Source organism: Vicugna pacos, chromosome X (assembly GCF_048564905.1).
Source record: "Vicugna pacos chromosome X, VicPac4, whole genome shotgun sequence".
NCBI classification, from domain to species: domain Eukaryota; kingdom Metazoa; phylum Chordata; class Mammalia; order Artiodactyla; family Camelidae; genus Vicugna; species Vicugna pacos.
The window spans coordinates 95,135,397-95,148,844 of NC_133023.1; the positions used below are offsets into that span (position 1 = coordinate 95,135,397).

General features: G+C 44.0%; 1 protein-coding gene across 1 annotated transcript in view; it reads right to left on the reverse strand.

Moving 5' to 3' along the window:
* MAP7D3 (MAP7 domain containing 3) overlaps positions 1–13,448 on the reverse strand; it is a 58,390-nt gene that overhangs the window by 31,687 nt on the left and 13,255 nt on the right. The window contains exon 3 of the mRNA XM_072956039.1: positions 8,109–8,252. Within this exon, the coding sequence (XP_072812140.1) occupies positions 8,109–8,145 (37 nt within the window). The 5' untranslated portion in view covers positions 8,146–8,252. The remainder of the gene's footprint in view (positions 1–8,108; positions 8,253–13,448) is intronic.

Here is a 13,448-nt window from a genome sequence, read left to right on the forward strand (position 1 = left end):
TACTGGAGCTGAAAGCTGCCAGCTTGGAGAGAGTGAATCTATTCTGGAGCCAACACAGACTCAGAGCTGGGAAAGAACCCAGGCTGCTCAAGTCCTCTCCTCCTGTATTTGGAAAGCCTGTTCCCCAGTGAGCAAAAAAGAACTGGAATCCTGCACACTATTTTTTTCCTACTTGGCTATTTTTTCCCTTAAACCTGACACCAGCAGGAAACATTCACAAACCACAGTCATAATAGGTCTAGGAATTGTCACTTTTTTTTCTGTTAAAATATTGAATTCACATGTAATAAACACTCGGTGGACTTATCAAGTCCAACAAATTTGCATTTAAACAGCTGCCACCACAGCACTGTACTAAGAGTTCTAAGCTTCATGGCCGTGAGATGGCTGTTCCTCTCCATCGTGAACTAGCTGTCAGATTCACCCATCACACACGCAGCGGAGTCAGGCCTCCGGTTTCTCATTCTCTCATTTCTGACTCTTGCCTCGCATCTGTTGCAGCTTGGCTGTGATGCAGGGGGAAGAGTGATGTTTCATTCTGGACTCGTGTCTTGCCAAGCCGACTCATATTTTCCTTTCTTTTCCCAAATCTGCACTTTTCTTCTCTCCTAAGTTACGGACTTACCTCAGGCTCTGGTCATTTCTTGCTTGGTTGATGGCAGCCTTCCCAGCTCTGGAATTCCTGCTGCAACACCTCGGGGTCCCCCTGGCCATTACCCTTCAGCACCCCTCCCCCTTCTCCTTCCCCTTCCCTTTGCACAGAGGACCGTGGGTGACCTTGCTCTCTTTCCTGGGGTGGGGGGTGGGGGGCGCTGATTCTCATGACCTGAGCTGACCAGGGTGGGGGCTGGAGCTTCTTAGGAGAGGAAGAAGAGGCCATCACTGTCACTTTGGATCAGACAAACCTCAGCGGGGAAGAGTGTGGTGATGGCCGTAACAATCTGTTTGGAGCAGTAGGTATGTCTTGGATACTTACCGGTACATAGTAAGAGCTGTCATTTGTCCAGTGCCTGCTCACAGGCACAGTGCTTAAAGGTTTATGTGGATTATTTAATATAATCCTCAGCACCACTTTATGAGAGAGCTTTTGTTAGCATCCTCATTTTACAGATGAGGAAACAGTTAATTTCCCCAGGGTTAGTATAGCTAGGAAGTAGCAGGACCAGGATTCAAGGCCATGTGTATCTAGTACTCCTTACACTGTGTCTCCCGGTTTACCAGCTGATGAGCCCCTAGTCTGCTCTTAATTCCTAACCCATGTCTTCCACATTTCCACCGATCCAGTCCCCACACTCAGCCTTTTCAGTGTTGCACTTTTGATGATTGGGAAGGTCTTCCTACAACTACATCTCTTAACTCAAGTATCAGTATAGCAGTCTCTTAAGTCTTTAATTGAATTGACTCAAACTACTCCATAAAAAAATTGAAAAATGGGTGTTTCATATATATCTGGCAATGGAGATACATATGACTCCTGTTAAGCAGTCTTCCTTCTAGAATAGCAAGGCTCAGCAGAGCCAAGCACTCAGGACTGACTTCAAAATACCTCCGTAAAGGAAAACGCGCCACATCTATCGCGCTGTTTATCCTTCAATGAATATGTGTTGAATGAAAGAGCACAAAAAGCCTCCACAGTACTGCAGGAGGAAGAAATGAAAATATTTTCGATGGCCACCAGGGTGTTGAAAAGGTCTAGACTTAAAATTATTAAAGGGCAAGAAAATGTCCTCATTTTTTTTCTTGACTTCAAATAAAGTAGAGCAAACATGGGCTGTGCCTTCTAATTCTAAATACAGGGCCTGTAATATAAAGGAAGCTTCTGGGGATGCCAAAAAGCATAAAATAGCAAGAATGCCCTTTAAAGACACTTTAGAATTTCTAACAGAGCTAAAAATTGGTCAAATCCAGATGGGAGAAAATGAAAAGAAAAGAGAGAAGTCAGGATGGTTTGTTAAGACACAGATTTGCTGGGCTCCGTTCCCAGAGCTTCTGATTCTGTAAGTGTCATTAATTGTATAACATATACCTCTAAGGAAATGTACCAAATAATGTCTACTGTGATGTCAAGTATAGCTGAGTACTTAATGTCTTTGATGATGATAAATATTAAAAATTGGTAAATATTAAAACACTGATGATGATAAATATTAAAAATTCTAATACAGATCTAGTGTTGTACACATCCTGATACTTAACATTTTTTTTTTTTACTAAGGGCAGGCAGATGCTTTGCCCTAGGGGTCCTTGAAAGCCAAGGTCTGGCCAAGGCCTTGCTGGTGAGCATCACCATGGAGGGAGGGGCATCACGACAGGGAGCTGCAGGCAAGGCTGCCTGAGAGCATTTTGTACCACAATTTCCTGTGACAGAGTGTGCTACAGCACACTACATACACGGTTTTCCTGCTCTTGGCCCTCCATACACAGGACAGTCCACATACATATGCACCTATGTTTTCAAAGGACCTCGTTAATGGGGGGAGGGTATAGCTCAAGTGGTAGAGCGCATGCTTAGCATGCATGATGGCCCTGGGTTCAATCCCCAGTACATCCTCCAAAAATAAACTTAATTGCTTCTCTCCTACCAAAATGAAAATAAATAAATAAAAAATAAAAAGGACCTCATTAGATGAATGAGGGGGAAAGTGAAATATGCAAGTCTTTGTGACCCAAGATTGGAATGGTTAGACAATCCTGTCCCTAACTCGGCTCTTCTCCAGCCACCCTTTGCAAAACTCAGCTGTTTGTCACTAGGTTGTTACAGTTGCGGAGTTGCCTGCACTGTTAAACCTCATTGTTTTCTCATGGCCAGCTCCTAGATCTATTTAGAGAATGTGTCCTTTGAGAGACAAAAGGGCCTGAGAGGACAAAGGAAACCACTGTGCACAGTCTTCATGGCACGTGGGTCTATCAGAACGCACACGTGGGCAGCCAAGAGCCAAAACAGGCTTCCCAGGGGGTTCTCATCTCTGCATGTAGCTGGGGTGAAGGACTCAGCAATGCAGAGTGAAATTTCTAAGGGTCAGCCCAACAGCCAGCCCCTTGAAAAGAAAACTCTCCAGGGTTTTTCAGAGAAGAGTCTTGGGGTAGATGGGGAGGAGGAGAGAAAAAGAGCAGGTTATCCTTGAGGCCAAGTCAACAGACAACGTTTCTCTGCTTTCAGGAAATACAAATATCCTTGACTTTGCTTTGCTTTAGTTTCCAGATATTACCGTGGAGGACAGATCATGGAATGTGAGAGCTAGCAAGGAACTTCAAGGCCACTAAGTTTAGTCCCCTCACTTTCCCCTGAGGCTCAGAGAGGCATGTTGACTCAAGTCCCCACAGCTGGAACCCAGGTCTCCTGACGCCCTATCTCATGCTCTTTCCTCTACACACACGTGAAAGGCTGTGCAAACAATCTTTTGGAAGAAGAAGAAAAAAAAGTGAGAATTGCTGATCCAGCGCTGGGAACCATTATGCAATCCAGCTGGAATTTGACCTATATCCTCCCATGAAACTGAAACGGACGCGGGAGGGAAACAGATGGAGATCCCGCTAAGTTGTGAAAGGCATACTTAAAGGATATTTAACAGCCGTGATTTTTGTAAAGGATCCAATAAGTTGGCCCCTACCTGCTGCTCCACACTCCTGTCTCACCACTTCCTCCAAGGAACCCTCTTCTGCAGCCCCCGAACCAGGCAAACCTCTCGGCTTGCGCGGCCCTCTTATATCTACTCTTCCCGCACCTCACAGAGGCATGATTCAAATTCAGGATAATCTGATTCCAGAGTCCTCAAACTTTCCAGAGGTATGAGGAGCCAGAGGAAGAGAGGGCCGCTCTGGGCAGTGCCTGGCAGCCTATGCCCGGACTAAAAGCGTGCCAATGTGGAACTGCGATCTGAATCTGGGAGTAGCGGTGAGGATGGAGGAGATGGCTAAGCACTCGTGTAGCCTGAGAGGCTCCATGGAAGAAATGACTCTTCAAATCAGGCTTCATATTTATTGGATAGTAAATTCTTATCTGTGTTATTCTCAGAACTCTGCCAGTGCTTTGTGAAGGGTTTGTGTTCAATATGTTTCTGTTGTCGATATTTATTATTATGCTTGGGGGTAATTAATTCGACTGAAACTCATCCAGGAGGAGCTGTTCAATCTTATGGAACCTGTTCTTTTCTCTTTCTGGGAGGAGGCATGATATGCCAAGTTCTGGTTCCTTCTGGATGTGTGCACCCTGAGAAACTGTAGATGAGACTGCCTTCAGAAAGAAGGTGTGAGAAATAAAGCACTGATTGCAATTTTAGTTCTGTAGAAATATTTGGGAAGCCTGCTTGGTGGTGTTTTCATGATTGAAAACGACCCCACGTGTGTGCTTGACAGGAACATGGGCCGCAGCAGGCCTGACATATGCTTTTGCCCATCTCCATATGTTTCATTTATATCTTAATCCACAGCCTGCTGGGAAATAGCTGGGTAAGATCGCACTTCGGGGACCACTGTCAGTTGGTCTCCTGCTATTTTCTTAGCCGACGGTATTCACACATCCTCCACTAGGAGCTGGAATCTGGCCCTGGGCCTGTGGAATTGCTATAGGGCTGACTGCAGGGGAAGGAAAAATTGAAATGTAAAATGACTTTGTTCAGACGTGAGTCAGGGATGTGTTCGCTCTGTTTATAGGAGGAGGAAATGACATTTGAAGAGAATTGTGAAGTCCCCCAACCTGCCCTCGGCCCGTTGCCGTTGCCTGTGGGAAAAGAGCAGGGGCTTTGGAGCTCCGTACGTCTGGGCTTGGGTCCCGGTCCTGCCACTTAAACACTCTTTCACCCTGAGCCGCAAGTTTCCTCATCTGTAAAATGAGGATCATAACAGTTGCTTAAAACTGTTTTATTGATCTTCAAATCAGATGATATAAAGGGTCAGGTATGGTGCTCAATACACAATGTGAGCTCAATATAAAATAGTAGTAGTAACGATAGCTAATATTTTGGAGTGCTAACAAAAGCTAATATTTACTATGTGCTAGGCACTTTTCTCATTGTCTCACTTATCCTTTTTTTTTTTGAAGTTTTTTTTTTGTTTTTCTAGCTATGAGGTCAGTAGAATTATCCCCTAAAACACCGAATATGATTAATAATGCTAACACACCACACAGCTCAGACTGGGATAATTCCATACTTCCTCATCTCGTCCTCACACCTCCCCCGACCCCCCACTGAGTTTTCATTTGTGGCCAGACGGCTGGAGACGTTTCACCAGGTGATGGAATGAAGACAGGAGGCCAAGAGAACAGGCATTTTGCAACCCCAAAGGGGTCTGCATTCAGAGACAAGAAATCACATTTTTATGCAAAGAATACTAATTGTAAGTATCTGACAAAGGGGCTTGTTTGGGGGAAAACAAACACAGGAGTCATTCATATACTTGAAATCTGTTAAAATCAGAATACTGGGGCTTCACAGAGGGCCAGTACCTTTTGTGTTCCTGCTCCCCACCCCCCTTCCTTCCCTGCTCCCCTGTCTCAGGTCGGGACAAGGTAGGGCTGATTCCCTTCAGGTGCAGGCGAAGCCTGAGGTGCAGTCACAGACCCCCTTCCCCCTCCCCCAGGCACATCTCCTGGTGGGGAAGGCACGAGGCGGGGGCAGATGTGGTCCAAACAGATAGACTGCTGCCACTAGCATGCCGGCAGTGTCCTCATTTCTTACAAACAGAACTGGCCTTATTGGAAATTAGCTCTTGCAGGAAGAGAGCATCTCTCTTGAGAGTAAGGCAGAAGGTGAAGCGGCTTCAGATAAGAATCCGAATCGGATTCAAGGCAAAACATGGGCCTTGAAGGTCTGGGGGGTGGGGTGGGGTGGTTAACTCACGTCACGTGACCACACACCCTGCTCCACCCACTTCCGAAGGCCGGCGGGCACTTGGGGGAAGCACCTCCTGGGAGAAACTTATTGAAATGCTAACTGGAAACCAAGCAGATTCTAGTTTCCGTTTGGCCTCCGGGAAGCCACAGCACAGAATTTCAGCATTTTTCTCTCACACTGTCTGTGCATGGTCCCAAATTCTTTCTGCGTCTGTTTCCCCCTCCCTGCTGTCTCTGCCAATTCTCTGGGTGTGGTAGACAGTCTGGTCCCCAGAATTCAGGGAAATATGAAATATCATACTATAACCTTTTGGATTGTGTCTTGTTTTAAAATAGAAAAGTCACTTATATTTTTCTCCAGTGGCAGTTTACATCACGTTTCAAAACAACCCTTTTGTTAAGGGACACTTCAGGGTAGGCCAGAGACAGAAAAACTCAAATTAGGAAAAAAACTCAGGTAAGGACTTCTTTGACAGCTCAAAGACACTCGATTTGGAGTGTCTGTAAATTTCGTTGTAAAATCTAGCCAGCTTCCCTCTTCATTTTACAAAGGAAGCAACTTAGAAGAAGTGACTCATCCAAGGTCACACAGCTAGTAAATTGCAAACCCATCTGTTTTCAAGTCCCATTTTCAAAATGCCATTACACACGATCCAAATTATAATCCCAGTAGGGAGCATTTTTATGCATAACAATTGACAAGATGATTCGTTGTTGCAAGGATTCAATGCAGTAACGCTTGTAAAGTGGCAGAACGAAATTAAAATGCTTTGTCCATTACACATTTTCTTTCCTGGATATTCATAGCCACATAGATTTTGAGTTTACATAGTTGTAATGTTTGTATCTAGACCACATCTTGATCTCTTTTTTTTCACTTAACGCAGACTGCAGACTTACTTACCTGCAGACTTACCTTTTAATGCCCAAAGAATATTCCATCTGGTCTGTGGACTCTACTATTTTGTATACACTCTATCACTGGTGAACATTTGGGTGGTTTCCAGTTTTTCACCGTTATACATAGCAGGGCTTGGAACAACCTTACCTACCTTGCCACCTTCCCATCCCCTATGCTAAAGCTGGTTTCTTTAGAATGTGTTCTCAAGAATGGAGTAAGACACACGAAGAGATTTCAAAGCAGGTTGCTCGTCAGAGAAATACCACGTTTACTGCATGTGTGACCAGTGACGGGAGACTATCATTGACAGAAAAAGTGGTTTAACTCTTCTGTCTGGGCACAGAAAAAGGAACCTGGGGATTCTTGGCTGAAACTTCATATCCTGCCCCTCCTCACCCCACCCTTCAACCTTTGGCAGTGTTAGTGCTTTCCTGGCTGTTTTCTAACTTCCTCCTTCTGCAGAGAATCTTGGAGCAGAAGTGACCATGCTACTATAGAACAAGATGAATAGTTCTGTATTAATATGAGGCAGAATCTAACAAAAGCCACCCAGGGAAGTGTGACCATTCCAAGCGCTTCATTAAATAAAATCTTGGGGATTCACCTGTGAATTCCCATCATGGCCAAGAAGATGATTTTGATTTCAAAGATACAAATCTAACTGCGGATCTATGTATCCAGGTATCCATCTATGTGATTGAATTTGAACATCTAGCCCACTGAACTTGCAGTGTATGTTCTGACTTTTGTCACAAATTGTCAATGATTAATACTAACAAGTTACATTTTGGAGTGTGAAGGCCCTTCGCTTCCATGCGTCATCCCATTTAATCCTAACAACCACTTTTGGAGTGGACACTATCATCCCCATTTTACAGATGAGGAAACTGAGGCTTAGAAAGATTAACTTGCCCAGAGTCACATACCACACACCAAGGAAGTGCCAGAGCTGTGATATGAACTCAGGCCTGTTTGATTTTAAGGCATCTGTGCTTGGTTTTCTCCTGCCTCCCCTCCTCCCCTCATTTATGAGATGGTGAGTTATCTGCCCTACTGACTTCAGGGTTGTTTCAAGGATCAAATGGGAGAAAAATCCCAAAGTGCCTTGTAAAGAGTAAACAAAATATTGTATAAATGTGTAGGCATTTTATTAATGTAAGACATGGTCATCACGTGGATTTAATTTAGCTACAGTAATTCTCTAGGACTCTACACCATTCCCTGGCCCAGCCCTAGGCTTTCTGGAGAGACTGAGTAGTTTCTATTTTAAGAATGATTTCTGCCAAGTGAGTCCCCGGTTACAGTTCCATGATGATATTTACAAATGTGATGCTCCCCCCCGCAATAGACTGTCAGGAGGAAGATGAGACTCACCTTCATGCGTGCTATCGCTTTTGCTGGCCTCATCCATGTTTCAAAAGTAGTCCAATGGACTAGCCGGGGCGTGGTACCCCAGGTCTTGTTGCAGTGAGCAAGTCAGGATGCTGGAACGTAACCTAGGGAGTCTCACATCCTCTCCTAAGGGAGAAACCTGGAGTTAGGCACAATTCACCTTAATATCTGAACCAGAGACTGCTGGGAGGCTGTCAGCGCTGAAACAGGCTTTAGATATCCTCTCACCGGACACCGATGCCTCCCATTTCTTATTTCCTGACTGTAGGTTCTTGTTTTTGTTAAAAATCCCTTCACTGTCCCCATGGGAAAAAGAGAAGGAAAACCGTGTATGTCATATGTTGTATCAGACTGTGTCATGGCAAACTGTGGAACAAAATGCCTTTGGGCATACCTATGTGTGACACACCTGCCTGTCTGTGACACCCTGCCTCCCTGAGTGTGCTCCCTCCTCGTCCCTTACACGCGTGGTCTCTAATTCTAGTAAAACTCTATGAGGTCGATACTATTACTATGCCCATATTATAGATGAGGAACTCAACCTGCCCCACCCCGGGTGCACAGTTACTAAATGAAACTATCAACATATTCACCTCCCAAAAGAAGGAAGGGGGAAGATATTGGGGTGGTTACTGAAGAGGCCTGAGTTCCAGTTCCCACTGTGCCACGACCTACGTGTATGACCTTGGGTAAATCACTCCAGTTCTGTTCCATCCTCTACAAATTAAGGGCTCCTACTCATTGCTTTGGCTCTTTCCTGGCTTTGCGTTCTATGCCTTTTTCTGAAATCTCTACCATAATTTGCTATTGCTTGTTATGGGAATGAAACCTGTTTAGTTGCTCAGGAAAATAGAACCACTAAGTATCAAGGTCCTGAATCAAACCTGTAGATGATAGAGCTCATCACAGACATGACCATAGAAAGGATGCTTTTGCTATTTGGCAAAGCTGAGTGTTGCTGCCACCTAGTGAGGAAAAGGCGCGTTGCTTCCAGGCAAGGTCGGCTCCTGTGCTGGCCTAGGGAAAAGCGACCAGAAATCATCCAGTTGACCAGATCGTTCTGGGGATTTCACAGATTAACTCTTACAAGGTTTCTGCAAACCAATCTCTTTCCCTTTGACTAAATGAAGTTGGGAGAAGAGCTTCTCTGGGCATTACTATTAAGTAGATGTAATGATGTGTACAGACTGAGTCTTTTCCCGTGGTCCTCTCCCTCTTTTGGCTGGAATCCCAGAACCCTAGAAGGTCTGAGCAAGAAGGAAGCATCCTCAGAGAATTTCTAGGACAACCTATTTCATAGCACAGAGGAAAGATATTTTGGCCAAGGTCACACAGGTAGTTAACTTAGGCAGGGGTGACAGGAGACTGGTCCCAGAACTCTGAAAACTGATCTGATAAAATCCACCGCAAATGAATGAGATTAGAGAGTTGTAAAACCACCACCATCAGAGGCGAATATAGCTCCTGGGCCTGGAGCAATATTAGGAGATGTTAATCAATGCTATTTGCATATTTAAAGGACGCCTGAGGGTTCTGGTGGGAAGGAATGGGTAGTTGGGCGGAAAGCTGGAGTTGCTGATGCTGAGGGGAGCTTTAAGCACTAGAAGGCGCTCTCTGTGCTGGGAAGAAGGAAGGACTTGTTCCCTGGGACTCCCAGAGGCCTCTAACCACCTATGTTCATCTTGCTGAGAGGCAGCCCACCCTTGGAGTGGCTCCCGGCGCACCAGGCGTAATCTGCTAGAATGTATTTTTAAAAATCAAGCTTTTGCTACTTTTATTATAAATCACTTGCAATAATCTCATAGCCCCAAGTTGAAGTAGTCAATTCTTTGCACAGTCAACAATCTTTAATGACGATGATGATGATGACAGTAGTAATAATAATAGTGGCTGATATCACCAAGGGCATCCACTGAGTCAGGGCCTTTGCCTTTATTATCTCATTTACATCTGACACAAGCCCAATGAGATAATAATTATGATCCTGATCCTCATTTTTCAGCTGAGTAAGCTGAGGGTCAGAGAGTTTACCAGAGTCCCACGGCTCTCCTGACTACCTTAGCCCTTAATCACAGCCCTATACCACCCTCCTTCCTGGGACCTTGGCCTCCCAGATGTGCTAATGTCGGGAAGCAGGAGGTGCGCATGCGTACTCTGGCTAGGGACCGTCTACATTTCCATCTCTAGGAGAGGGTTCCCTTCTTGCCACGTGCAGACCCTGTTGTAAATTAGCACAGAGGCATTCTAGTAATACAGCCTCTCCTCGGGGAATTGATGCAGCGGCTTGGTAGCCCAGTTGCCTGTAGGGGGAGAGATTACCTCGGGAAAATATTTTCCCTAATTTCCAACCAATTGTTTGCTGGATGGGGGTGGAGGGGGAGATAGACTGTAGGAGGACAGGTGACTAAGGGGAAGAATTTGTGATTATCTGTTGTTTCAGCTCATCAGAACAATTGCTCCTCTCTATTAACAGGGATTGTTAAGAATAGTTAAGTGATTCAAACCTTCCTTCCTCTTTCATACAAAATTCCCTTCAGTAATAAGCCTGAACAGAATTATTCATTAAAAGGGATAGATTTCCCTCCACTGTTTGTTTTCAAACACGATCCTCTCTTCCTCCAATTAAATTATCAGTTAGGTGAAGAGTTTCCATGAACAAGAATCCATCTATCACCTATTACAGATGTATCTACGTGATATGAACAGAATATGCACAACAGTAATTTTACTCTTGCCCCACCCCTCCCCATTTCTGACTTTTTTGGGGGGGTTCCTTAGGCTAAGGATGCATACTAAGGCTTATATAACATTTTGTGCTGTCTCTCTCTCTCTCTCTTTTTGGTTTTAAGGCAGAGAATACTAAACAAAGGCATTTAGAAAATGTCAACAGGAAATAGTTGAACACAAGCTGAGAATGCTGTTAAAAAAGAGGAAGTGAGTGGAGGAAGTTAGTCGGAGACTAGTCAGAGACTACAGACAGCTTGGTATTGGGTCATCAAAAAAGATTCATTAAAAAACAAAAACAAAAACAAAAACAGAGGCCTCAGCCCATGCCTAGACTCCACGCAGCAAGTATGGACTAAAATAATTTTCAGCTATTTCTTGAAATAAGCTCAAGGTGCATGTAGACCAGAAGTTGCCCTCCAGGGGTTGAGATTATGTCTTTTATGTCATTAAATTCTCCTAGATTGTCTACCCTCGTTTTAGTATGTTTTAGATACTCGAGTATTTAGTGAGTCAGAATGAACTTTGTAATCAGGTTCCAGGCTTCAAGAATCAAGGTGCCTTTTTTTGGGTTAAACAGCCAAAGAAATAAGAAACTACAGACTTCATTTCAGAGTGTGAAGAGGAGACTAAGGATAGTAAATGTTCCCATCTCATTGTATATGAATCACAAGTGTAATAATGCAGCCGGCAGTGCATATGGGAGGTTTTTCAGTGACTTGTTACAGCCGCCTTTTAATTTAGCTGTCCGCCTATACTGTTCAAGTCATTGAAATCTTTTTTAATTAAAAAAAGAAAAAGAAAACTAGGGGAGGGTATAGCTCAGTGGTAGGGCTTGTGCTTAGCATGCAAGAGGTTCAGGGTTCAATCCCCAGTACCTCCATTACAATAAATAAGTAAATAAATGAACCTAATTACCTCCTCCCACCAAAAAAAAAAAACATAAACAAAGAAAACTGTCTCTGAGTGTGTGTGTGTGTGTGTGTGTGTGTGTGTGTGTGTGTGTGTTGATTAATCCAGAGAAGATAGTATTGAAAAGAATTTTTAGATTTAGGGCAATTCCTACTAGCGGAATTCAGTGGTCACTTACATGGTGTGGTGTGTGAGAAGTTTGCAAAGAAACCCGTCTCCCTAGCTCCCCCATGCCTTTCTCCTCAAGCATGTGACTGGTACTTAAAATCTTGAGTGGGGATGTAAGGTCTTGTCTCTTGATGGCCTCTGTTAAAATCATGTATTTGGGAAGAAGGGATTAGAAACCACCTGAAATCTTGGTAAAGAGCAATTATTCTGCGCCAAGCATAATGCTCACGTGAAAGGCTCACGTGAAAAAATGCTCAAACCTCCTTAGTCATTAGGGACATGCAAATTAAAGCCACAGTGAGATGCCACTGCATACAGATCAGGATGGCTAAAACAAAAACAAAGCAAAACCAAAACTGACACTGTCAAACGCCGATAAGGATGTACAGTATTTGGACCTCTCATATATTGCTGGTGAGATAAGACATCTTCATGGAAGCAGGATGAAAATGTGTAATAATTTGTTCTCTTGTCTGGAATGGAGGTTTTCTTGTCTGGGGCTACAATAAAGTATTGTTATAAACAGGTCCTGACAGGGGCAGTAGCTAAAAACGGTAGTGGTCAAGTGTTATGTGCTGACTAAATCATTCCGGAGTAAAATGAAGAACCCTGGAGAAAGGCTTAAGTTCGTTATCTCAGCCTGAAGCCTGGTCCAAAGAGGGGAGTTTCTTTGACATTCTTTCTATTAAAGTTATAGGGTCTCTGGAGGGCAAGTCTTATTCGGTGCTCCCTCTAGTGACCGCATCATGCTGCCTTTTAGTCCTTGTATTTATGTACAAATTTGCTGTGTTTCAAATAAGTCCCAGCACCCTGAGCTTCCCAGGACTGGTGACTGTTGGAGAACATCTGATAAGGAGAGGCATGTGGTCACAGGGAATTTACTGTACCTTTCACAGTCAATACTGATTACTTCCCCTCATTGATGGCTTCTGCTTTCAGCAAGAGTAGGGCACCTCCCCAGTTCTGTCACTTCCCCCGACAACTATGAATTACATATAGTCAAGGTTACCAACTCTTATCTCCACCTGACTCAAATCACCCTCCTAGCCTGGGAGCTCTGGGCAGCTTACTAGACAGATGTAGGTACAGTTGTGTTTGCCTGATGGCCTGCCAATTTGGTTAAAGTAGGCAAATAAATATGCCTTTTACCTCTGGAAGGAACCTGTCTGGAGTGAACTGAAGTAGAGAGCATCAAATAATCTGAATAAATATACATTGTGTTACACAGGGCAACTAAATCAAGCTGAAGAGTAATCTAAAGTGATGACTATTATATGTACACAAGAGTCTGTGTTGTTATTACACGCCTGAATTGCTCACGTAAAGGTCATTTTTTTTTTTCGGAGTAGAAAATGGCTGATGATTGTACTGTCAGTGGGATTGCCATCTGGTTGATTTTGTTCCAGTCAGTTTGGCTGAACACCATTGATCAGAAGACAATTCCTCTGACTGTGGTCATTTCTAATTGTTCTGACAGAATTGATGGAGGATTTTTTTCAGCCGTGGAAACAGACTTGT